A 26,638-nucleotide genomic window follows, 5' to 3' on the forward strand; every position below is an offset into this window, starting at 1 on the left:
TCTCTCTCTCTCTCTTTCTTTTCTTTTTATGCAAAGTTTGTGTGTGTGTGGCTGTCCTGGTCTTTGCTGATCTCAAACTCAGAGATCCACCTCCCTCCGCCTCCTGAATGCTGGGATTAAAGGTGTGCACCATCAAATCCAGTCCCAATTTCCATGTCTCTTATACCACACTTAGTTTTTTAAAAGGTGTACAGAGGCATGTGGGTGTAGCTGAGTGGTAGAAGTGTGTGTGAGGGCCTGTGTTTAATCTTTATCCTGCTGAGGGCAGGATATCAAAGAACATTTACCATTTAAAAAAAAAAGCTATAAAAATATATAATCCCCAAGGTGGGCAAGGTGGTGCATTCATTTAGACTCAGCATACAGAAAGAAGAGGGATCTCTGTGAGTTCTTGGCCATTCAAGAATATACAGTGAGACTGTGAGAGAGTGAGTGAGTGTGTGTTTCTCACGGTTGTTGACAATATGTGTGAGAACTTCAGAAGTCTTACATCTTCCAAGGCTTTGAACTATGAATATTCTGCAGGGTGCCAGGTGGTTCTGTGTTATGGTCTAGGCCGTATATCTTTTCTCTCCTTCATGCTTGGCCTTGTGGTACTTGAGGTAGTCGCTGTGCAAGTCCTTAAAGACATCTCGTGCTCCGGACTGTAGTGAGGCCCGTAGAAACTGGATATCCCGCTCCATGCAGAGATCCAAGATGAGATAAATTCCCTCCTGAAGCAGGTTCTTCACAGGTGGATACAAGGTTACCTAGGAAGAAAGGAGGCCTCTCAGCAAAAAACAGGCAATATGCTGGAAACCCTGGGGCTCAGACAGCAGCATAAATTGGTGCAGCCAGAATCCTGGCCTGAGACTTTCTAAGACAAAAGCCGTTTCTACCATTAGGATCAATTGTCAATGAATGAAAGCCTATCCCAGCAGCTTCCAAATTCACTGGATGAGATGAGCATTAACCACTATTCTTCCCAAGCTAAGAATGTGGAGAGATTATTATAAACTTGATCTGAAAGTAAAAGACAAGGTACTGGAAACATCTCTATGTTTTCACCGGGACTCTCATCACATAAAGCAGACTAAACAAGCAGGCCTCTTCTGTGGTTGTAGCAGCTCCTGACCAGCAGTGTCTTCCCAGGACACTGCCTGTCCCTTGGAGGGCCTCCCACAACACCCAGTCTACAGAAGCAGAGGGAGAGAATGCAGAGAGCTCTCTGGCTGTCTTTGCTCTTAAGCATTGAGTTAAACTAAACCTGATGCCTGGGAAAATTCAGGGCTCTCAGTAGCAGTCTCTAACGTATGTGGAGTGTTTTCTTCATTACTAAATCTAAAAATAAATGAAAGATAGCACCTAGACTGCTGCCAATGGGGGGGGGATGCAATGGTCTTAAATAATTTACAAGGTCTTTCTACTTTCAAGATTAAAACAAAACAAAAAGGAAAACATGGACAGGTTTAAATTAGAGATGAGAAATGAAGCCAGGAAGCCAGAGACTTCATGAAGTAAATCTCAGAATAATGTGGCTAAAGAGTTCCAACGATCACTGCACTTTTTGGCCCTCACCAAAGTTAAATTACTATGCCTCATTTTATTCTCCGGTTTAAAAGTACAAGCTTTTCTTTCATAAAAAGCTTCTATGTTAATGATTCACATGCTTGGAAAATATCAAGCTTTCGAAAGAAAGAAAGAAACTTGAAAAACTGCTAAATACTCATAGGGAAATCAAATCACAAGTCCTCATGCCATCCCATCCTAGGAGCACTAGAAATATCTTCTCGGGCACTTCATTAGCATTGCTGCTCTGCCTATCTCAGCCCACGTTGCTAGGATGACAAGCTTTACACACTGATGTCAGCAAGGGTGTGGGTTGGAAAGTTAACTCAACAGTTACAGGTACTTCAAATAGAGATGTAAACTAGAAAGACCTAACCAAACCTCCCTGGAGAAATGCTGACTTCTCTAGCCAGACGCTCCATTACAGTGCCCACCAGGAGACCCCAATCCCAAGCCAGTCCACTAGACTGGCTATTTCCCAGACAGAGGCATGAAATGTGTGTATACAAATATAAACAAATGAAGACACAGGCACCCTCTGTTCACCTGGCTCTGACACACTGGCACTCACTAATCAAAGTGAAGTTCCGATGCCATGTGTAGTCCTGAGCTGCCCAACCATGGGCACCAGCAGCTTATGGAAGAGTGAGAACAGTGCGCTGACAAACACAACAAATAACTCTCTAAATGTCAAATTCAAACACCAAGTCCAAAAGTCAGACGAATCTGGACGAAAATCACTGGTAACAAATTTTTCAGTGTGTCTACCCCCATGGCCTGCTTTGAGAGTCTGGGAGCAGCTGAACCATTCCTCTTTTCTATGATCTTACAGTCTGGATCCATAAGAGCTCGTGGTTCTTGGCCCTGGTGACATTTCACTTGTATATCAGATAGATAACCAGGAGGAAAGAAAACAGGTCCAAGTCTGTACTGGAACCAGAGACCTGGGAGTCCTGAGCAACTTTAGTGGGGGACTTCAATGACCTTTTCACATTCCTCAGTCCTAACCATAACTCCACAAGGCTGCTGATTAGCCCCCACCCCAACACACACCACATACAGGAAAGGGCCTATGACTGCTATTTTGGATAAAAGCCATGCTCTAAGACTGTGAATGAAAACCCCTGATGAGTATGTTCAGTTTGGGTTTTACCTTCTGTACCTCTGTCACATATTGGGCCACCAGGAATGGGGAGAAAGTGGTGAACTCCTCAGCTCGAGTAGCAATGTGGCTATACATCCTCTCCACCAGGCGTGCACACTCAAGGATGGCTGGCAGGTCATCCATGCTCCCTACAGAGGGCAAATGATCAGTACTGAAATGGCAAGAGTTATCTCTTGTAGCCCTACGGTTTCACTATAAATAGAAATGGCTGCAACCTTCTATTCTTTCCAGATTCTAAACAGCTTATTCTGTAGATAAAAATAAAGTAAAAGACATGTCCAAACTCAACAACAGTAAAAATATAATATTCAATCTATGTGTTTTTCTAGGGGACCTGTGATAACTAATTTTCACTGTTAACCTACTGGACTTTAACAGTCCTAACAGACAGATCTCTGGGGAGTACGTGAGAAGCAGTCTCCAGGAAGGATTAAGTGAGCAGGAAAGACCACCCTGAATATGGACAGCATCACCCGTGGTCTGGAGTCATGGGCTAAAAATAAGGAGAGGAGCAGCAAAGCCAAGGGAGTACCAGCAGTCATCTCCCTGCTTCCTGAGTACATGATACCAAGCAGCCCACACCTCTGTCCCCATGAATGGACTGTATCTCCTCAAACTGTGAGACAAACTAAAACCCTCCTTTCTGAAGCTGCTTTGTCAGTATTTTATCACAGCCAGGAGAAAAGCAACTAATAACTAGAAAATCAATACTTTTCAAAAATCTATGCTATCATTTTATGATTGCTATCATTTTAAAGGAGGTAAGACATAAGACAGGATCAAATGAAAATTATCAAGAGAAATGATTTATTGGGAGGATTTAAGAGTTCCACATTATGTCCTTGCCTTTGTCAGTTTTAGAAACTGTCTATGTAACATTTTCCTTTCACTGGCAAATGGAGCCGAGATATAATAGTATCAGCACCCACCTCACCCTATCTCCCAAGCATCACTTCTTACCCCCAGTCCATCCTCACTACTCAGTATAAGACCATCTAGTCCCTGGGCTCCCCAAGCCTTCACCGCTGGGGTAGGGAGCTCTAGCCCATGCTACATCACCTCCCAAGCCTTGCTGAGCACAACGATGGCTACAACTTTACTTACAAATCTGGAAAATTCAAATAAAACTAGGAACAATAACAAAGGTAGACTGTTATTGCTCAGGGTTGGGCCTAATATAAAAGGCACAGAACTCAGAAGTTGAAATAATCTATATTTTGACTGTGGTACAGCTTCACTTTGTTCTGAACTGTCAATCAGACAAAGTTCATCAAGTATACATCAAATCCCAATAAAACGTACTTCTAGTATGTATAGTACAGATTTGTTTTGTTTTGTTTTGTTTTTTAGAATAAATATGCAGACATCTTTTATAAATACAGTTTAAGCTGGTCATGGTGGCACATGCCTTTAATCCCAGCACTTGTGAGAGAAGAGCAGTAGGATCTCTGTGAGTCTGAGGCCAACTTAGTCTATAAAGTAAGTTCTGGGATATCCGGGGTTCTATTACAGAGAAACCCTGAAAACCAATCAATCAATGTAATTTCCATGAAATTACGTTAACACTTGGGAGGTATTTTGCAAGGCCCACGTGCATGTGTAGTCACATGCTTCGTGGCCTAACATTCTATTGCTTCTCTTCTCAGACAACATACATAACTGGCACTGATTATTGCACCTACCAATTTTATGCATAAAAATAAGAGTACACCAGAACCCAAAAAGGAGAAGAACACAGTTAAAGTCTTGTTGGTCACCACCCAAGTGTAGAGACCAGTCTTGGGATTAGAGAGGACTGAGCTAGACTAACACAAAGCACATGCTTCTGTGCATGTTCAGAACATGTGATAAGGGTCAAACTTGATGTAGCATTTGACCACACTGCACCTCCACAGTCCACAGCAAGACCTGGGTTTGGCTGCCGGCCTCCCTGGGTAGACCGGAGGAGAAATTGATATCAGAGTAGTACCTTGGGATATTAAAGAGCCTTAACTAAAAACACAGCCAGTCATCATATAAGCAGCAATGGTTAACAAAGAGAAAGAACTTACTACCAGTTGAAATATCAGTAATTTTTAATATTAAGTCAATACATGCACTGTGCCATGCACGGGAGGTGGTGACTACTAGCTATGCCACCAGTTGCCCACAGTTGGTCAGAACAAAGAATAACTAAGGGATATGTCAATAGTGCCATCAACTCATCTCCTCTTCTTTCCAGAAAAAGAAGTTTCAGAGACACCAAATGCATTCACACTTTGGTATATAGTAAAATGTGATGATGATCTGCAATAGTTAAAAAAATTATTTTGAGCAAGGAGGATAGCTGTTAGCTTGAGGCCAGTCTGGTCTACGCCTACATAAAGAGCTCTGGGCTAGCCAAGGGCTACATGTGAGAGCCTATGGCAAACAAACAATTTTCTTGAGAGATGCCCTGGCTGGATTGTATTTAGTTCTGTTCTTGTTTTTGTGAGCTTGACCTTAGCTAGAGTTACTAAATTTGGGGAACAGATCCTCAACTGAAAAAAAACACCTCCATCATATTGCCTGTAGGCAAGTGTATCCTCCATTTTCTTTACTAATGATTCATGTAATAGGGCACAAACCATGGAAAGCAAGAAGCAAGCAGCATCACCCATGGCCTTTATTTCCTGCCTATGAATTCCTGCCCTGATTTCTGTCAGTGACTGAGTGTGCCTGAGAGCTCTATAAGCTGAAATAAAGCCTTTCCCTCCACCAAGTTGCTTTTGGTCATGATGTTTGTTTGTTTTTTAAGTTTTTTATTTATTTTTATACATATGAGTACACCACCATCGCTCTCTTCAGACACACAAGAAGAGGGTATCAAACCCCATTACAGATGGGGCCACCACGTGTTTGCCAAGAATTGAACTCAGGGCCTCTGGAAGAGCAGTCAGCGCTCTTAACCACTGAGCCATCTCTCCAGCCCGGTCGTGATGTTTTATCACAGCAACAGAAATCCTAACTAAGACAAGAGTCTAAAAGGTATCTCAGTGTCCAGATGTCCAAGTTTTATTCCTAGCATCTATAGTGCTTTAAAACTACGTGTAATTTTAGTTCTAGGGTATCAAATACCATCTTCTGGTCTCCACCAGCATTGCTGACACAAACACACATACATAAATAAAAGTAAATATTTTTCAAAAAATAGCCTTTAAATTTTTTTCTTAAATGTTCACTTGATAATAAACAATTCTCACCTTAGTTTGGCAGTTTTATTTTCAATACTATTTATGACCAAAAACACTGCATGATGACTAGATTTGAATCTGTGCACCTCATGTCATTCCTCTGAATTACCTTTGTCTTTCTGCCGTCCTTCATGCATCACTGAAAACAGCAGTCTGTTAAAGGAGTTCAGGAAAGACGGAATGGCCTTCAGCATCACCTGTGGTAACAAAGGCGCACAGCGTCAGTCACAGAGTGTCAGCCATCTCTATCTAGTCTGCTCACCTGGTGGGACACACAAAAGAGGTGTGTGCCCCACTGTGCAGCACCAATACTTCGCATATCTTTGCTAAAGTGACTGAGCACCCGGCTCATATACGGCGCCTTAATTCTTGTTTAAACATTTTAGAGAACAGGGGTTCCACATTGCACACCTTTCAAAATTTGTAGGCACATTGATTTAAAATTTGCTAAGTCTATGTTTTCTCTACACTGCTCTTAATATACCCTAAAAGCACAAAAAATTGATACCTTAAAAACCGATTACACAAATTCACTTACAATGGAAGTCAAACCATCTCAATTAGCAGTGATAAAACAGTCTGCCTAAGACTTTTCCTTGAACACTGAGACTAGGTTTTAAGCTCGCTCCTGGAGCTGGAGAGATAACTAAGTGGTCCAGAACAGGTCCTCTTGCCACGGACCTGGGTTTGGTTCTCAAAACACACACAGTAACTCACAACTATCTATGTTTCTGACTCCAGTCGCAGTGGATCAGAGGTCCTCTTCTAACATCTGTGAGCACTATATGCGTGAGCTATACTTACATACATGCAGAACACTCCTACACACAAAAATCTTCTTTAAAAGTCTATTCCTAACTTCCTTATGTGTCTAAATCCCTCCTCCTTCAGTCCCCACTCTCTCATATTTACAAAAATCTGTTTTTTCCTTTGAAATAGACATTCACTATATATCACTGGCTGTCCTGAAACTCGTATGTAGACCAAGCTGGCTTCACACTCCTGCCTTTGCCAAGTGCTGAGATCACAGGCACTCACCACTATCCCAGTCAAAGCCTTTTTTCAACAAACCTGAACTTTATTTCATTAAAAAAAAAAAATGAAACTAAGATGACAAAAACATGCCTTTTAATTTCTCTCCTTATATCTGTTTATACACAGTCATCTATGTGACCACAGCACACATATGAGTTAGAGGACAACCTCAGGTGTTGGATCCTAGCCTGCTACCTTGTTTTTGAGACAAGACCTTTTTGTTATTCACTGCTGTGTTCTCCAGGCTAGCTGACCCTCAGCCGTCTAGGGATCGCCCATCTCCACCTCCCACCCTAGGTTAAGAGCACTGGGATTACAGACACAGGCTACCGTGTCCAGCTTTCTGTGGACTCTGGGGTTCCACACCAGGCTCCTCGTGCTTATATCTCCACAGCCCCAAACATGCTTTCTTTATACCACACATCAGGAACACAACACAATGTCCAGCCAAACAGCAATAAGATCATACAAATTTAGTTAGAATTAAGCAAAATTAAACCTGTAATTTCTAGTCATACCAACTACATTTCAACTAGCCATCATGTCTGAGGCCAATGAGTACCACAATGACAATGCAGGCACCACTGAATATCTACTGGAACGCCCTGCTCAGAATAGAAGAGCAAAGCACCAGAACAAAAGCACTATTTTGTGCTGATGGATTTGTAGGACACTTACACGGTCACATAACAGCCTTAATAATTAGTCAAAATATTTCATGTCATAGTGAGGCAGGGCCAGAGGTTGACAGCTGGGAAAGTCTTTGGAATAGAATATTTCTCTTAAAAACCAGCATTGCTGGGAAGATAAGATCACTCAGTCGATAAAGGTGTTTGGTATGCATGCCTGGTGACCTGAGTTCAAGTGCCAGATGTGCTGGCTACTTTAATATCATCTCGATACATGCTAAAGTCATCAGAGAGGAGGGAGACCCAGTTGAGAAAATGGCTCCATAAAACACAGCTGCAATGGATTTTCTTAATTAGTGATCAAAGGGGAGGGCCCAGCTCATGGTGGGTGGCGCCATCTCTGGGCTGGTGGTCCTGGGCTCTGTAAGAAAGCAGGCTGAGCAAGCTATGGGAAGCAAGCCCATAAGAAACACCCCTCCATGGCCTCTGCATCAGCTCCTGCCTCCAGGAGTTGCCCGGCCTGAGTTCCTGTCCTGGCTTCCTTCAACAGTGACCTATGATGTGGAACTGTAAGTCAAATAAACCCTTCTCTCCCCCACTTGCTCTCTGATCATGTTGTTTCATAGCAATAGTAATCTTAATTTGGACACTGGCTCTCACACAAAAGGAACAGAGAGAACTGATTCCACAAATTTGTCCTTTGACCTTCAAACACACCTCATAGTATGTATGTATGTATGTATGTATGTACACTGTCTATTCTTAGACTGTCAAAACACTTAGAAATATCTCAACATGCATGTGTACAGGCACATATACAGTATTTATTAGTTCCTGCTGGTCACATGTATTAGTGGTGGTTCATGAAAAGAACACTGATTAAAGGAATCAATAGGCTTAGCCCAGCACTCAGATTCAACTAAGTGGCATTGGTCAAAGCATTCACCAAGCCTCGATGTCCTCATCACTAAACATGATTATCACATACTTTAAAGGCTTACTATGGAGTAAAGCAGCAAACGTTCAACAAATGCTCCCTGGCCATATCCTCTTCTATGAGATCTGTGTTCCTAGCCTCTGTGTAACATAAACAGTAGCAGAGTAAACTCAAGACCTTCACTCCCGCTACCACTTGAATTATAATCCCCACATATCTAAGCAAGGTAGTGACTTGTTTAAATACATCATCAGCAAGCAGAGTAACAGGCCTCCTCTGTATGACACATGGAGCCACTCAGAGGATCAGACATGGTAAAGAATCACTCACATGGCCCGCAGGGAAGGTCAAGGAGTTTACATATCCAGAAACTACTAGAAGCAAAATCTGTAACAGTGAAGCTTTCTTTTCTTTAGTTCTGTTTGCTTTTATTTTTAGTGTAGTAGGGATAACTCAGGCACCTAATGTGCATGCGCACGCCCATACGCCCACACACCCGCACACCCACATGCCCGCCCCTCTGAGCATCCCCCAGCCTCTTGCTCCTCCAGCAGCTGCACGCCCAGCTCATGTGGAGCAGCTGCACTGTTCTGCCTCTCACCTTAGAGTGGCACTGCAAGATGGAAAAGAGCACATTGTGCATCTTCAGGAAGACACTGCCAAACTCCCGTGGCTTCAGGTGCTCTAGAGGGACTGTGAGCAAGATGTTAAAGGCCAGGCTGACATGGTGAGGGTTGCTGATGTTCTCCTCCCCTTTCCGAAGCAGAACAGCCAGGACTTCAAGAATAGGCTCAATCACTACTAGGGCCACAGGCTGCTCCTGGCAGGCCTCTCGGTGTTGCAGCTACAAAGCAAGACAGACAAAGAAAAGAAAGTGAAGGTGATCTCCAAAGAATCACTCAATCTCTAAAGCTAAATCACTAAGTCACTAAAACTCTGGGTGACAAAGGTAGTCTGCCTATGCTCTATAAGGAAGTAGTGTGGCCAATCAGCAATCCAAGTCTCCAAGGGTAACCTTCCACAGACCTAGCAGCTTCAGTCCTCACTTTTTTTGTTCACTGTATCTACCATAAACATTTCTTAAAGAGAACAGAGACATCCAATTTCTTACAAGGAAGCTGCATGCCAGACATGTATAACAGTGTTTTCCCAAAACATAATCAGTTGCAAATGCCTGTGATTATAATAAAGGTCTAGTTAATAAGATTTTCAGTTAGTTTCCTAGAAAATAAGAAACTAGACTCAAGACAAGGGGCAATTGTCTTCCCTGGGTCACCTAGAGAGCATCCCTATGGTTCCCAGTTTGACAGTGAATATAGGAGGCTTTGTGTCCTGAATCTGAAAGTCCCATCATTCTGCAGGGAGCATGGCTCTGCAGCCAGTCTGCCACACATAAGGGGCACCAAGTGAGTTCTAACCTAGTGCATCTCAACACACACTGTCACATCATAGCCAACCATCATTATGTTCTATACCCTACTCAGTAACTTGCTTCTCCATTGTCTGCTCTACAAAAACATATTGGGAGGAAATGGCACACTTTAGCACAGGCCTTTGGGGTTACAGATTCTTAGAGAAGACAAAGAAGCAGATTAGAAAACAGAAGGGAACATGAAGTCTAGTTTTCAGGCCTTTAAGCTCTGAAGATATGCTGATCCATAACAGTTCCCTCAAAGAGCAAAAGCTGCGATCTAGATAGTGATGATGGCAAGCAGGTGCTGCCCTTTCCTATCTGCAGTAGGAATCTTTGAGCCAGGATCAAGGAATGTACAAACACTGAGGTGCACAAGAAAGGTGCATCCTCAATCGACCATGCTCTTGCAGTATAAAATTAAACCAAGTCATTGCTAGATGAAAATTCAACACTTGGGTAGGATGCAACCGCAACCTGTCACAATATTACTGCTTAAACTAAATAAGAGTATTCCCCTTTACTGTATCACATGCCTTACATACACATGCCCGTCCTGATACCAGTGTACTTAACTGACCACAGAACTTTGTGGGGAATCGGCCCCAGGGATCTCCTCCACCTGAGTCTACGGCCCACAGTAGCCTCACCTTGTCCTTGCCATCAATCTCACCACTCCCTGTCTGAATTCTCAGTGCCAGTCCCTCTCACCACTTCTTATCCAGGTTGCTAGTGTCTAACAGTGTATACAGACAGAAAGCACGACTAGGTTCATGGCCACCTTCAAGAAAAATTGACAGAGCCGAAGGAACCAGCTGTCTAAAGAAGAGCTGGAAGGTACCTCGAGCAGCCACTCACCATTAGAGCCGTGATGATCTGGGGACACAAACGCCATAGCAAACTCGCCTTTTCTCCACTGAGTGGACATTTGAGTAGCAGGTTGAGTAGTCTAATGGCACACAAAACAGCCTGAAACAAAAAAGGCAAAGTTTAGTATTGAAACAGCCAATCCTCTGGGAGCACGCCATAGGAGAGGAGAGTCTTTTACTGGTACTAACACGTTATTGGGCTCAGGAACAGGGACAAGGCCTGGACAGGGTTGAGTTATAAAAGCAAGGACTATCTTTTACATTTGTGCACAGTCAGGAAGCAATGATGATGAGCTTAACTTAAGCAAAAAACAGGTTCTTTGGGGAGTATCTCACTAAACTAGTTTTAAACAAAACAAAATTGGTCCAGGACACCAAGTTCAGTGAGATATAAAAAACAGCCTAATCATAGTCTCCATTTTGCCAAGATGCTGGTCACAGAGGACACTATTACTTCACTGATCAAGAACTACACAAGAACTGGGCAATGGTGGCGTACAACTCTAATCCCAGTACTCAGGAGGCAGAGGCAGGTGGTTCTCTTATTTCAAGGCCAGCCTGGTCTACAGAACAAGTTCTAGGATATTCAAGGCTGTGTTATACAGAGAAACCCTGTCTCAGGGGAAAAAAAGGAGGGGGGGATTACACAAGGGGACTGGAGCGATGCCTTAGTGGTTAAGGGTACTGGCTAGGCTTCCAGAGGACCTGGGTTTGATTTCCAAATTGTGGCTTACAATCATCTAACTCCAGTTCTGGGGTATTTTATCTGATGGCCTCTGCAGGCACAAGGCAGGTATAAGGTGCACAGATATACATACAGGCAAAACACCCATACACATAAAGAAAAATTTTTTAAATTAAAAAACAAAACTAAACTAGATAAGGGAAGGTTTAAAGGAAACCCTGGGTGAGAAGCTGTGACGGCAGGTAATTCCTCTAAGCAGGCAGGTATTACCTTTACCTAATGTTTCAGAAAGGCCTGGTATCATGCACTGCTTCTCAGGGTCACAACAGCCTCTTTCTCTCCTAAGGCTGTGAAGCCCCACAGTCCCAGCTAGACCCTGATCTCTGCCCCGTGCACTCTTCCCTTGCTTCCTCTTGACTGCACAAAGCTGCAAATCTGACTGTTGCCAGTTTCTTGCATATCTACAAGATCTATCTACCCACTGTGGCTTGGAGCCCTCTCCTTTTTCAAAATCGCACACCCTCTGCCCCAACAGACATACACTGCTATCCCATGCACACCCAGTATCCTGTCAAATTCTTCATTCTTCAATACTCATTTCAAGTTTCCCTTGGCGAAGCCCTCTCTAATTAGCTGGCTTAATAAAAACTTGGGGGTTATTTTCTCCCCCAAATCAGTTGCTGAAATGGAAGCCCAGAGCCCTTTTTCAAAGCTGGGCCCCAATTGTGCCATAAAGATATACAATGTAAGTTCCAAAGAGAGGCGAGTGTGGCAGGTAACTGGTAGGGATGGTCAGGTCCTCAGGTCCTCATGCTCATGGGTTAGGGTCTAAACTGTTCCTTGCCCCTTGCCAGAACTCCCTCACCCCCTAACTCCCCTCTAATCCAGATCAAAACCCAATCCCAGGTGTTGTCAATGACCAGGAATCAAGAAGCAACTAATGAGGCTGGACACTAACAGTGTATATCTATATTTACAGTACTTGAGCGGTAGAGGCAGGAGATTATAAATTCAGGACTGGGCTGCAAATGGCAAGCTCAGGAAAAAAAGAGGAAGAGAAGCAGTCAACAGCTTAGACCAGTCTATGGAGGCTTTTTCCTCAAGTGCCACTGGGAATATCTGACCAGGCAGTACCCACGATCATCCTGGCTTATGAGCTGTATAAGGCATTCTACATGGACACTGGGCTTATGAACTGAGAGCTCAAATGCTTCTTTTTTTTTCTTTCTTGTCAGTGTTGGGGTTTGAACCCAGAGCCTCCTGAATACAATACAGATACTCTACCAACTAAGCTATACACCCAGAGTGTATACATGCACTCACACCTCCTGCTCCCCCAAGTGACTCTTAAGTTCTGGTCTATAGCTGTCTGACTACACCAAGTACTTTTCAGAAAAGCGTGTGAGGGCAACTCTTTGAGAAGCTGACAACCATGTTCTCTCATGTGTCTTATTTTCTCACAAGCATCTCTCTTAATCTTCATTCTTAACTTTTTTAATAATGTTTCCAAAAGACTGTGGTAGATGAAGTGAACTTATAGACTTTTATATATGGTCTTTTTATATATATACATTTCGTATCTCACATAATAAGAGCACACATTTGTAATTTGAAGAAATTCTCCTTTGAGATAAAAAAACTCTTCAGTAGAAGCTAGACGGTCCTCAACTGGGGTCCCTCTCACAGGCTCCTGCTCTGCCTCCACTCTGTCAGCCAAATTTGTTTCCTTTTAGAAGTGACACAACATTTCAAACAATCTTCCCTTTCACCAGGAATAACCACCACTTCAGGCCTGTAACAAAAGAAGATACCCACCTGTAGATCTGACCTCCACGCCTGAGTGACATCCAGCCCCTGGAGAACTGACTGCAGTACCATCCCAAAGTGCTCTGTCGTCCCAGCCTCAAACATGTGGGTGAGCAGGGCTCCCAAGTGAAGCTCAGTATCCTGAGTGACTGGAGCAGGTATGCATGGACCTGTAGGAAAAGAAGCCAACATGGTTACGACATGATGGTAAGTGACAATGATCTGTAAAGTTGGCACATGACACCATACAGGCACAACAAAAGCAGGTACTGATGAGAGTCAGAGTGGGCACCATGTGGCCCCTTCTCTTCCTCAGCTGTCCCTATGCACAGCGCTCACACACAGGAAATGCCAAAATGCTCAAGTTGGCTCTGGACCACAGCAAACATGTGACCATGACTCTTTTATCTATCCTCCTTATACAATTGTTAATGGTGCAGAAGTGGGATATTTCTAAATACCCAGATGTGGGGAGTCAAACCAACCCTAAACCTTCTAAAAGGCCCTAATAAAAGGACAAAGTGGACTTTAAGTTCTGTATCCTTGTCCAGGAATGAACTTGGCAAGGCCAGTATAAAGCTGGAGCCAATGCCTGAGGACTCAAAGCTGCAACCTCTGAGGACCCAACTCTTTCTTGCTCCTTGACTGTTATCAGTTCTAAGGCAACTGTGTCTGAGGTACCCCATGCTCTCTTTGCCAACACTGTCTAACATAGCGCTCTTCTGGACTTAGACACACACACACACATACACACACACACAAGTACATATGATGTTGTTCTTCGTGATTACCTTGCTTGGCATAAGTCAATAGCTTATGCAAGACCTCCTGATCCCAGCTACTGCTTTTGTCTTTATTTCTCATCCCAGGTCTTCCCATTCAATACTTCAATGTTGGTTTGGGTTACCCAAGAATGTTGAAAAAGACAAGTGCCTTGACATTCCTGGGACTGTATACCAGATCCCAAAGGTATTTTCTGGAACCCTCCAGGATCTTCTGGCCCAAAATACTACAACAAAGTCCAAGGCCCTTCAACACTGACCTGCATATCCTTCCATGTGTTTCAAACTGCTACACACCAGATCGCCTTCTACCTCTCAATCTGTGTTATTTACAATCAGGAGAACAGCGATCAGGGGCTCTGACTGATAAAGTAATACGCTCATGTCTCCTACAACCTGTTAGACCTAGATTTGCAGTCACTTTCAGTCCCAATCTGCTCATCAGTGCAATGAACACATCAGCAAAGGTGCATGCCACTGGCAAATAAAAGGACACAGAACCTATAGAAGAGCCTTTCCAGGGGGGCTGACCACCCATCTATACTTGCTTGGCTGGACTTCACGGACACTTACACTTGGCTTACATGTGCCTTCTAGCACCGATCCCACATTCAGGTTGGGTTTTGCACCCCCATATTCTTTCTTCTGCAATCTCTATATATGTATGTTAATAAAACCCAAATCTGCCAGAGCAGAGACAGTCCTATATAAAAGGCCAGCTCTGAAGCACTGGCTTCCCCAGTTCCACTAAAGCAATCTATTTATTGCCTGAAAGCATTCTTCATAAAAGCTCCTATTTATGAAATGCCCCCTTAGCACCACAGGAGGGCAGGGGCACCTCCACCCAAGTTGCTGTAAAAGAACCCTTCAGTTCTTCAAAGCAACCTTAATGTTCCCTTTCTTCCCCAGTATCTTAGGCCTCACCTCACTTGGTATTTCTTCCAGATTGCTTACTACTCCAGCACATTACCAGACAGTCAAATGGTTCAGATGTGTGAACATGCTGGACTCACTGTATCTGAGGCTCTGTCCCAGAGGTCTGAGATGCTACAGGCCCAGGGATATAAAAGTAAGGTTGAGAACTGCCTCATCTCACCAGAGGTAGGGAAAGGGATGCAAAAGTTCTGTTTAACAAACTGACAGGATGCCATCTGCCATCCTAAGACACTCACCTGGAATGCTGTCACAAGCTTTAACAAAAAAAAAAAAAAAAAAAAAAAAAAAAATCAATGTTAATTCCAGTAAAGGAAGCACCAATCCCTGATTTATTAAACAAACAAAAAAAAAATGATCATCAGAGCCAGGGGTTTTTTTCCCTGTTCATCCTCTCTTGAAAGATCATTGACAGGAGACAGCAGCCACACTATTCAGTCCATACACCCAGCTCAGGTAGCAGCCCTGGCAGATGAGGTGGCTTCACTTCCTAAAAGTCCCGCCTTGTTGTAACTTCTCTGTGGGAACCAGCTGAGCACATTCTCTGCTCAGCATGTACTCCTGCCCCCTAACCCTCAAAAGACAACCTAATTCCTACTCTAGCCCCTCAGCAACCCCCAAAACTAAAAGGAAGCCTTTGCTGCCTGTGATAGATAAAAGCTGCTCAATGCATACAAGACATCAGACCTGTTCATCTTTGTTTGCTTTAGGGAGTAACATACACACACACACTTTAAAGATTTTGTTTATGTTTGGATTTTGAGAAAAGGTCTCATTATGTATCCTTGGCTTGGAAATTGCTATGTGACCATGCTAGCTTCAAATTTACAGAATTCCTCCTACCTCTGCCTCTGTAGTACTGGAATTAAAGGCATGTGCTACCATGTCCTGCCAAAAAGAATTTTTTTGTGTGTGTGAAAAAGAATTATTTTATACTGCATTTGTTGAACATTAACATTTTAGATGTTTCTAAATAATCTTTATAACTATTTGAATGGCTACATAAGATCCTTCAGGTGTCAGTTTTGTGCAGGAAGACATCATCTCTTTCACTAGTCTGAGGTCTCAGCTGGCCTCAAAGGATACCTCAGTAACATAGATGACACCAGGTCAGTCTATTTAACCACAGACACATGCACACACATACATAATTGATCAAACTGAATTGGGGTGCTGAGGAAAGCAGAATTTCCATGATAGATAATTTTCCAAGTTAATCTACCACTATAGACCTGAAATAGGAGTTTTCCCTAGGTGAGATGATCTCTATGAGCCATCTATGGCCAGAGCAAATTAAAAACTAAAAACAAGAACTCAGAACCATGAATGGGGGTTGATGAGATGGCTCAATGGTTAAGGTCACATAATATTCAGACAGAAGACCCAAACTAAGTTTCCACCATCCATGTTGGGTGGCTTACAAATGTGTAACTCTAGCTCTAGAGAATCAGCAACCCTCCCTCTTCTGGACTCGACAGGCACCTGTACTCACATGTCCACAGACTCACACACAAACCCACACATATATACACACATGATTTAAAAAAAAAAAAAAAAACCGCCGGGCAGTGGTGCCACACACATTTAATCCCAGTACTTGGGAAGCAGAGGCAGACAGATTTCTGAGATCGAGGCCAGCCTGGTCTACACAGTGAGTTCCAGGACAGCCAGGGCTACACAGAGAAACCCTCTCTTGAAAAAACAAACAAACAAACAAACAAACAAAACAAAAAACAACCCCCCCCCCAAAAACCTAGGTGTGGAATTTGAGACGAGCCAGGTCTGCATAATGAGTTCCAGGCCAGCTATGACAAAGTAAGACCCTGCTTCAAACAAAGTATGAATGTGCACAAAATAATCCCTAAAATCTGAGGACATGGGGAAGGGAAAGCTGGAAAGGTGACTGCTTGCATGTGCCAATACAGAAAAAGGAAAGGCATGCCTTGGGGCAAGCTTTCTCATGTGGTTCCTTCTGAAGCTGCCTGTTCACCCTGTTCAAGGGGGAGGCCCAGCCAGTTGTAGTGTACTCAGCGGTGGGATATCCTGAAGAGATAGAGGCATGTGAGTCATAGGACATGAAAGCACGGTAACTTGGCCATGGAGTCCCACTGACTTAAGCCTCTGCAGCACAGAATCAGCTCAGAAAGTAACACCTTCTCAGGGCTAATGAGATGTTTCAGTGGTTAAAACAGTAGCTGTAAGTCCAGAGCCAGGTTTGATTCCCAGCACTCACATGGCAGCTCACAACCATCAGTATCTTCAGTTCCAGGGGATCTGACACCATCCTGTGGCTTGAGGGCACCTGGTACACAGACATGCATGCATACACATAAATAAAATTTAAAAACACCAAAAAACCCCATCTTACCTGTAAGAACTTTCTGCACAGAATAAAAAATGGAAGCAAAAACAGAGTTCTCCTTGGAATGGAGCTCTGGGGCCAAAAGGAACAAGGTTAGAAATCGCAATGCTGCCTGGAAAGACTGAGTATTCCCCGACAGAGCTGGCAACTCCTCCAGCAACTGAGTGTAGACATCCTGGTAAAGCGTCGCATGAGAAAGCAGTGCTTTGTCTGTATCCACCACTTGAGCAATTTTGGGCTGTCCGTCCCTGAGGCGCTGGTTCATATCTACTTCTAAAAGTGTCGGGACAGCTGAGAGGAAGGCTGAAGGCAGGCGGCGCCCTGTAGTGCCAGACACTAAGCAAAGCTTCAGCATGGCACCCATCTGCATTATGGCCTGCTGCAGCAGTTCAGGTAGTGCTGCTGGGGCCTCCAGGAGCTGCCTCCGCTCCTTAACACAAAGCCCCAAACTCTGACACAATTTGGTTAGAGCCACCAGAAGCAGTTGCCTGCCCCGAAGGTTCTGGATTTTCAGTTCTTTGGTGGAAGCTTCCTTACTGTACCGTGAAAGAAAGGCAGTGATTTTCCCAAAATTGAGCACCAAGCTCAGCTTTCCTTGGATAAGCATTTGCAGTAGCTGGTCTAAGAACACCCCTGACATTTGAAGAAGCTGCAGCCAAGCAGGGTCATCCTCCCTAACTTGAAACTCAGCACTGGCTTGCAACAGTGAGGTCAGCACAGCCTCAAAGACGTCACTAACGTACATAACCCTGAATACAGAGCGAGCATTCCTTCCTCTCTGCAGACCACTGAGGAGCCGGTAGCACTTTACCAAGAACTGGAGGGCTAGTGGGCAAGAGCAATGCCCTAATGTGGAGACAGCCATGGAGAATAGCAGGAAAAACAAATGCACGTGGTGAGATGGAGAGAGGCTGTCCAGGCGAAGGGCAGAGATGACTTCTAAGAGCTCCAGGAGACCTTTCAGCTGCTCTTCATCCAGCTTGATTGGAAAACCACTCTTGACCATGGATAGAAAATTCTGGGCAATTTCTCCTCTTGGTTCTATACCTTCAGGTCCAACTTTTGCCAATTTGGTTTCCCAGTGAGCCACAACTGTGTGGTAGTCCTTTCCAAAAAGCCAGGGGAGCTGCTGACTAATAAGACTCAGATCACTATGAGCACCAGAGCACAGGATGCTAGAGCATTTTGCAATGATACAAGTCAGGAAGGCAGAATAGAGGGACTGCATCTCTGGAAAGAGAGGGCTGTGAAGGAGGGCTGTAGATATCTTCTCAAGTGTGATATGTGGCTCACCATGTGCCAAGCTTCCCTGGGCTTTATTTGCTGGTAAAGTTCTTAACAAGACAGTGGCCACATATTTCACATCATTCATACAAAGGTATGGTATTAAAACTGTGAGGTTTGATACAATCAAGTGCCAGTGTGCTACAGGATATGTGGACTCGTTCATTGTCGACACCTGCCTGTCCCAGGCAGCTACTGTCTTCTGACTTAAACAGTCTCTGCTAGAATCAAGAATGTGGGCAGTGTCAAACTTCAGGGTTTGAAGGGCTTCTTTGGACTGGGAATTGCTCTGCATTAAAGTCCTTTTCACCTTCTGAAGGTACAGCTGTTCTAAGCAGTACCTACCGAGAGACCTGGATTGGGCTATACACTTTTCCACCTTCTTCCAAAGCTCTGTTTCCACTTCTGGTAGCAACAAAGGAAGATTTGAGCTATTCAGAGCAGCCCTGGCTAGAGAGATGGCCAGAGAATAATACTGGCTGCAGTGCAAACTGAGGGTAGTGTCCACCTGAGCCCAGGTGTACGAGAGTAAGAGTGCACAGTCACTCACCTTCTGCTGCCACAGCTCAGGCTCTGGGCTCCAGAGGTCTGGGAGAAGGCTCAAAAGGGGCTTCACAAGCTCTCTCAGCATCCTCTCCATTATGCACTGTGTCCGTCTAATGACAGGCAGAGGCATGTTATTGTCCAGACTCTGCATGTTGAACATGATGCAGTGTAGCAGAGAGCTCAGTGACATTGCCTTTAAAGCCATGTCAGTATCACTCTGCAAACAGGGCATGACTAAAGTCTGGAACTTATCCAGTATAAGGGACCATGTATCCAGGATCTGACTTAGTGGCAGCTCCAAAAGGCACGCACAGAGAGCCGTAGAGAGGCCTGAGGCAAGCAAAGGCTGCCGCAGTGCCTCAGCAGCTGGACGGCAGATCACCCCCAGAACCTCCTGAAACAACTGTGGCACCTGTCGGAGCTTGGCGTACGTCTGGAAGACAGTGTTAATAAGTACCTCCTGGGCTTTTTTGGCTCGAAATTCTGTTACTTCTGCATCAATCCAAGCCGAGGACAACAGATCATCCAGGTCTGGCTCTAAAATCAAATGATTCAGAGATATCAAAATCTTGAGGCAGCGAAACCAAGCTGGCACAGATGCTTGTGAATGGTTGATCAGCAGCTCAGCTACACGGCGGTAAAAGTGGAACTGTGTCTCCGCATGCCGAATTCTGTCAGTAGCCACATTGTAGATGTTACCAGTGGCCACTGAGTTTAGCAGTTGCTCTACAGTCAGAAGCTCTGTGGTCCAATCTGATACAGACAGGGCTTCTATCTGCCCCTCCTGCAGGTGTGAAATCTGCAAGCAGCCAAACAACCTGGGGAGAACCCGAAAACAGAGAAACTGGTTCTCTTCCTTAAGGTATGATTCCAGAAAGAGTCTATACAACAAGGATACTGAGCTGGCCACAACCAAAGCATAGATGTCTGATCTGACATAGTCAGGCTCCAGCAGTCTTGCAATCACAGTTTCCATTGGAGTGAGAAGACTCTTCAGGACCCCTATCTTTATGTTCTCTTGGTGCTGTTCCAAGAGCTCTTCTTTGTAGGATGAGAGTAAATCATGTCGGAAAACACCACCTCGAAGAACAGCATCAATCTTACTCCTGATATCTCGGCTCAGTACCTGCCACTGCTGACCCTGATTAGCTTGTGTCCATGTGCCTCCCAAAAGCAAGTGTCTCAGGACTAGGCAGGGCTGGAAGAGGTGGCTGGTCATATCTCCAAAGACGCGTCTAGGGTTAGCTTGTTGTTGCTGAAGTTTGAGGTAATGGTCAAGAGCCAGATGAATGACCTCAAAGAGCTTGGCTGTCATGGCTCCTTCTGGTTGTCTGCACGCTGACCAGCAGAGCTGGCTCAGCAAAGTCACAATAAGTTCTGGTTTGGCTGTATAGATGACAGCAAGGGCAGGCGCTGAGAGGATGCCCTGGCAGCAACTCAGGATGGCACAGATATTCCTCTGGGATCCCGAAAGTGAGAACTCTTCTATTCTCTCATTTATGATCTGAATATTAAGAAAGAAAAAAGCTCAGGACTGCCTGAAGCCACACTTCCTCAGAAAGTATGGAAGAACCATTCCTCTGCCAATTCTGAAGGAATACCCAGATTTTTCTACTTCTAACATGAACTTGACACACCCATCTCCTGGCAGTATCAACCCTGAAAAGATTTAGTGCCTTTCTAAATCTGACATCCAATTCCATAAGGCTAGGCTTTGCAAAGCTTAAATCAGTAGTTAATTTTTTTCTTCTTTTTCTTCTTCTCTCATATAATGCATCTCAACTACAGCCGCCTCTCCCTCCACTCCTTCCAGTTCCTGCCCTATTCCCACCTCCCTTTCCCTTCAGAAAAGAGCGGGTCTCCCAGAGATCAACTGAACATAACATAACAAGATGTAATAAGACTAAGCACAAACCCTCATATAAAGGCTGGATGTAGCAACCCAGTAGGAACAAAGGTTTAGACCCTAAGTCTTTATCTAGGTGTCATCAGGAAGCACTTGAGTCATGACCCTGTGGATGGATGGAGTTATACATGTAAAAGAGTCAAACTTTTCCTATTAACACCAAAGCAAGGCTAGAGATGTAACTCCATTGGTAGAGTGCTTGCCTAACATGTATGAAGCTCTATGTTCAATCCCTAGCACTACCTAAACTGAGTGTGGTCGTGCATGCCCGTAATCTCAGTACTCAAGACAAGATGTACAGACAAGCCGATCAGAGGTTCAATTACCTAGCTAATTCAACGCCAGCCTATGATATGTGAGTACTCGCCTTTTTGTCATATATTACAGACACTGCTTTTAGCTTTCAAAATTCCAAATTTAGACACTAAAGCAGGCAGATCCCAAAATTTACTGTTAGGCCAGTGACTTATTCCTAATCTTATAAAAATCTAAGAATCAAAACTGTTTGATTCTTGAGGTGCTAACCTATTAACTGCATGAAACAACCATTATTTCCACTCAAGTACTGGCTTATTTTTCTAAAAATTGCAGCAAATGTGCTGAATCCTAAGGAGTCAATATATCACCAGTGGCCTCCAGATATTTTATTATATAGATCATCAGTAAAAAAGTCTTCTCCAGACTTAAACCCTAAAGCATAACTTGTGTTCAAATTGTGTATGTGTTCTTTAGTAATATTTTATATAACTATAAGCATATATTTATTTTAAAGTTTTTAAGTATTATTTCTTAAATACAGAGATACTTGATTGTCTAGCCTTGCCTGAAGAACCACTCAGAACGACCCATTATTTTAAAGTGTCAAAATAAAGGGTGTGGTCTTATTACAGGCACCTTTATCTGCTTCTTTGTTCTCAGTTCTGTTCCATTCTATTCTGTGAGGCTCAGGATGAACAGCGCCGACAGCGGCACATCTAAGATCAAAGGCCAACACTGCCACTTACTATTCATGTGATGAACAGTTATGTCCTTATGCCCTTCGAGCCAGTCATGAGTACTAAATGCTCATTAGTACTGGATTTTAATGGTAATACCTATTATCATGGTATCTGAAAATATTGTTTTGACAGTGAAGTACAGACTTTTCTGATTTTAGTCAAAAATCCTTGAGATAATTCCTGCCCATTTTAATTTTTGATCTCCCTCCAGAAAATTACAAGTGTCTATGTGTATGCATGTGCCAGTGTAGTTATAATATGCTAGCTACCTTTTCCAGTTAAATAGTAATCAAACTGGCTCTGATGATTCACATCTATATTCCCTATACAAAGAAAGAGGAACATGGGCTGAGAACAAATGGTAATACAAACTAGTTCACAAACCAGGCTCGGTGGCCCCATGCTTATAATCAATTGTGGCAAAGGCATGCAGATCTCTATGAATTCAAGGCCAGTCTGGCCTGTGTAGAAAGTTCCAGGACATTCAGGATTACATAGAGAGACCCTGTCTCAAAAAGAAAGGAGAAAGAAAAGAAAAGAAAAGAAGAGAAAAGAAAAAAAGAAAAAGAAAAAAGAAAAAGAAGAAAAAGAAAAGTTTGGGGTTTTGGGGTGTGTGTGTGTGTGTGTGTGTGGAGGGATACTATCACTACTTCCTTCTCTTCCCTGAAATTTCCCACATATTCACATAATTTTCTAAAACAAGTTCAGGCAGTAACAAGAAATTAACAAAGATGCACATAATACAAGTCAACAGAAGAGACCATTATTTATTTACCTTGACAAGGGAAATCTGAAGATTTATAGTCTTTCCATTCTTAAGGAGATTCTGCAATTTCTTGCTATGTAGAATGTTATCTACATAGATCCAGAGCCTTTCAACAATATCTTCCTGCAGTTCAAGTTTTTTCTTATAAAATGCAACCAATGACTGCCTTGCCCAATCAAGTAAAACCTGGATTGGTAGAAAATATATGATGTAAATGAAGTTTTTACATGGAGAAAGATTTTCAACATTGAAGGGACACCCAATCATGACCAAATCCTATTGCACGAAAAACAAAAACAATTTCCTGTTAAAATATGTCTGCAACAGGAGGAACACTTCAGTCTACAAGATCAAGATGAGACTGGCAAGATCCTATAGGCTGAATATGATTACACATGCTATTAATATCAAGTACTTGGAAGCTGAGACCAAAAGATCTCAATCCAATGGCAGCAAGAGATGTATGTATAGTGAAAGCATTTTTTAAAATTCTCATTTGTGTTAACATTATATAATAGTGTTTTGAAATCTTGAAATGTTTATTAAGGAAAAACAGTGTCTTCATCTGACCTCAAAGAAAAGTTTCAATGAAACTTTTCTAAGAGAAACACATAAATATCCACAATGACCACAGAAGTGGTCACATATGCAAATCAAATGGCAATGAGGGATAATTAAAGAAAAAAAGGAATGAGATCAGAACATTGGGACATGTATGCTGATTTTCCCAAGACATGTAATTCTAAGTCTCCCTCATTCAGGAGATACAAACAAGGCAAACGTGTTTATGAGATTCACAAGTGTTCCTGAGAGAAAAAGGGCTTTAGACACAAGCAGTTTCCATTACTGCAACAATGTTTTCTCAAGCACACAAAAAAAGGTGATGCTTCAGCCTGCAGAGCTGTGTGTATGAGTGCTTCTGTGTGTGCCTTATGTGTATGATGGTGAGGATGAGGATAATGATGACAATAAGAAACCCAGGGCTTCAGGCATGCTTGGCAAATACTGTGACACTGAGCTATACTTTCTCATTTCTGCTCTCCAGACTGTTCATGGGTATGACGAGCTGGGGTCCTGATCAAGCCTACCAGGATCTTGTTTATGTTGTGCAGCGCTGACCTGGGAACTACCAAGCTGTCAAGATGACTCAAACATGGAGTGGGCATGGACACTAGCAGGAACGCTAACTGTTCTGCAAACTACACCTTATCACTTCTCTCACAATTATAATACAGTTTGATACATCTCGTGGTGCTGCCTTTAAACCAGCATTAGGATGTACGTCAGCCCTATACCATGAGCTCGGCATCCTACCACAGCTGCACTGCCTACATTTTAGCCACAGCAGCTTAAGAAATCGCAATAGAACGTTATAACTGGTACCTGCTTCTAGCTTGCCCTGACACATAGGCTAGCATTTCCAGACTTTTCACCTTCTGCCTAGCAAACTGAAGGCTCCCACTGCTTCTTCACTGACTTCCAGTGACGTTTCTCCCCAACATGTTTTCTAATCTTTAAGAAAAAGTCAATATCCAAGTTGTACATAAAAGTATTTTAGATCATAAGATGTGTAAGTTTTACATTAAACTTACTTGTTCTTTATTTGGTAGAAAGCACTGATGAGAAATCCAAGCAAAGTGAGCTAATTTTAGTTTATTTTCCCAGGAAGTTGTCTTGCTTTTAAGTTTAAAGGAAATACCAGAATAAACAGCAGCCATTGCTACAGTCTTCTACAATTAAAAGAGGAAAATGGCATTAGAATCTTCGAGACTAGAGTACAGACAGTTGTGAGCTAGCCGCCATGTAGGTGCTAGGAACCGAGCCCAAGTCCTCCCTAAGAGTAGCAGTGCTCTTAACTCTGAGCCACCTCTTCAACCCCTGACAATATCCCCTACTGGGTACAATTAGGAAGCAGAGGCCAGCCAAGGATATGGTAGGATGCTGTGTCAAATATGTAGTTTGAAACTGGCTTTCAGCAAAAGCAGGTAGACAATCGATTACAAACACTTCTGCTGTGATCAGCCATCACACTTAGAGAATTTATAGGAATTCACTGAGGAAAATCCAAGTGTGTACATCACCCACAGGATGACAGTCACCATCCACGATTTAAGATCAAAGAGATGCTTTAGCGCATAGCTTCTAAAATATGTCAGGATCAGCGCATTAAATAAGCAAAAAAGCAAGCAATACAGTACTTGAAGAAAACAATGCTTCTTGAGGTGAAAAAGAAATTAGGTGTTGTGGCCGAGGAAACAGGTCAGCAGTAAGAACACTTGTTACTCCTGTAGAGAGACAGAGTTCAGTTCCTAGTACCCACAGTCATCTGTAAGTCAATTTCCAAGGGATTCTGCATCTTCTCTGCAGAATCCTCATGTATGTCAGACAAAATAAGGAAAGAGAAAAGAGAAAGAAGTCAGGCATTAATTTCAATAAAGATGCTCTTATTTCTACTGTAATAGTATTGTCTCTCTCACACACACACAAAGAGCTACATTAAACAAACAAAAAAATATACAATCTTTAAAATCCCAAGTAACAAAGGAAAGAATACATTAGCAACCTACGATTGCTATGAAACCCAGCCAAACCTTTTGAGTTCTTAAAAGTCATAAAAAGTTTTCATTAAGGTAAACAAATTAGCTCAAAAAAAAATAGCAAATTCACCACAAGAGACTGTGTCAAGGCAAGAGACTATGCACGTGCACTTTGGAAAGCTTACTAAACGCCTTCGGAACTGAGACGCACCCCTTCGCAGGGGTTTTCAACCTGCGGGTCACGCCCCCCAGAGGGTCGCATACCAGGTTTTTTTGTTTTTATTTTTTGTTGTTGTTTTTTGGATTTGGTTTTTTTTTCCGAGACAGGGTTTCTCTGTGTAGCCCTGGCTGTCTTGGAACTCACTCTGTAGACCAGGCTGGCCTTGAACTCAGAAATCCGCCTGCCTCTGCCTCCCAGAGTGCTGGGATTACAGGCGTGCGCCAGGTTTCTTAACAGTAGGAAAATGACAATTATAAAGTAGCAACGAAATAACTTTACAGCGGCGGGGGACCGGGGGGCGAGGAGTTGGTGTCACCACACCATGAGCGGTATTAAAGGGTCGCAGGATTAGGAAGGTTGAGAAGCAATGTTCTAGGGGCTGGAAAGAAGACTCCAGTGGTTAGGATCGCTTACTGCTTTTCCAGAGAACCCAGGTTCGAGTCCCATACCCTCCAGCTTGGCTCGCACCCCACCCCAGTTCTAGCCCTAACACCCTCTTCTAGCCTCTGCAGGTGAATACAGATATGGGGGAGGCAAAACACACATACAAATAAAAAACGGAGGAGGAGGGGGAGGTGGTTCTAGATCGATACCTTCGAATCCTACTGCCCGGATCGGGGCTCCCTCGGGTCCGAGCCCCGGGTAGGCGATCGGGGTGCTCTCTCTCGAGTCGGGCTCTCTAACGTAGGTTTCCCCCAGGTCACGGGCCTCTCAAGTGGCGCTCTTTCGGAACCTCAAGTAGGAAAACCACCTCGGGCCGGGGCTCCCTTAGACAGCGGGAAATCCCTCGGGCTGGGCCTCCGCAGATCCCGTCTCTCCAGGCCGGTTCCCTCCGGTTAGAACTGGTGTCCGCATCCGCCAGACGCGCGTTTCGGCGCCAAAGACCAAACTCCTCAGCGGTCCTCTCACCTGGGACCTCCACAGCCCCGAGCCACACGTGAGGGAGGCGCTTCCGGCAGACGTTGACGCCAACGGCTCGGGGCGGGGAGGGGCGTCACGCAGACATC

The 26,638-nt window shown here is 43.7% G+C and overlaps 1 protein-coding gene across 3 annotated transcripts; it reads right to left on the bottom strand.

Annotated features, from left to right (window-relative positions):
- Urb2 (URB2 ribosome biogenesis homolog) lies at window positions 1-26,599 on the bottom strand. Of its 3 annotated transcripts, none has more exons than XM_052166084.1 (11): window positions 26,225-26,599; window positions 24,467-24,604; window positions 22,884-23,060; window positions 17,381-20,708; window positions 15,252-15,269; window positions 13,307-13,467; window positions 10,796-10,906; window positions 9,128-9,370; window positions 6,035-6,122; window positions 2,711-2,841; window positions 1-749 (listed from the first exon to the last, which is right to left on the bottom strand). In XM_052166084.1, the coding sequence occupies exons 2-11, from the start codon at window positions 24,590-24,592 to the stop codon at window positions 552-554; spliced, it is 4,581 nt and encodes a 1,526-aa protein (XP_052022044.1). In that variant the 5' UTR covers window positions 24,593-24,604; window positions 26,225-26,599; the 3' UTR covers window positions 1-551. The 3 variants fall into 3 exon arrangements, with proteins under 3 accessions (XP_052022044.1, XP_052022043.1, XP_052022045.1); XM_052166083.1 differs by having other exon boundaries at window positions 2,702-2,841; window positions 26,225-26,597; XM_052166085.1 differs by lacking the exon at window positions 15,252-15,269 and having other exon boundaries at window positions 2,702-2,841; window positions 26,225-26,596.
- Window positions 26,600-26,638: the final 39 nt, after the last annotated feature.

Source organism: Apodemus sylvaticus, chromosome 21, assembly GCF_947179515.1.
Source record: "Apodemus sylvaticus chromosome 21, mApoSyl1.1, whole genome shotgun sequence".
Lineage (NCBI taxonomy): Eukaryota > Metazoa > Chordata > Mammalia > Rodentia > Muridae > Apodemus > Apodemus sylvaticus.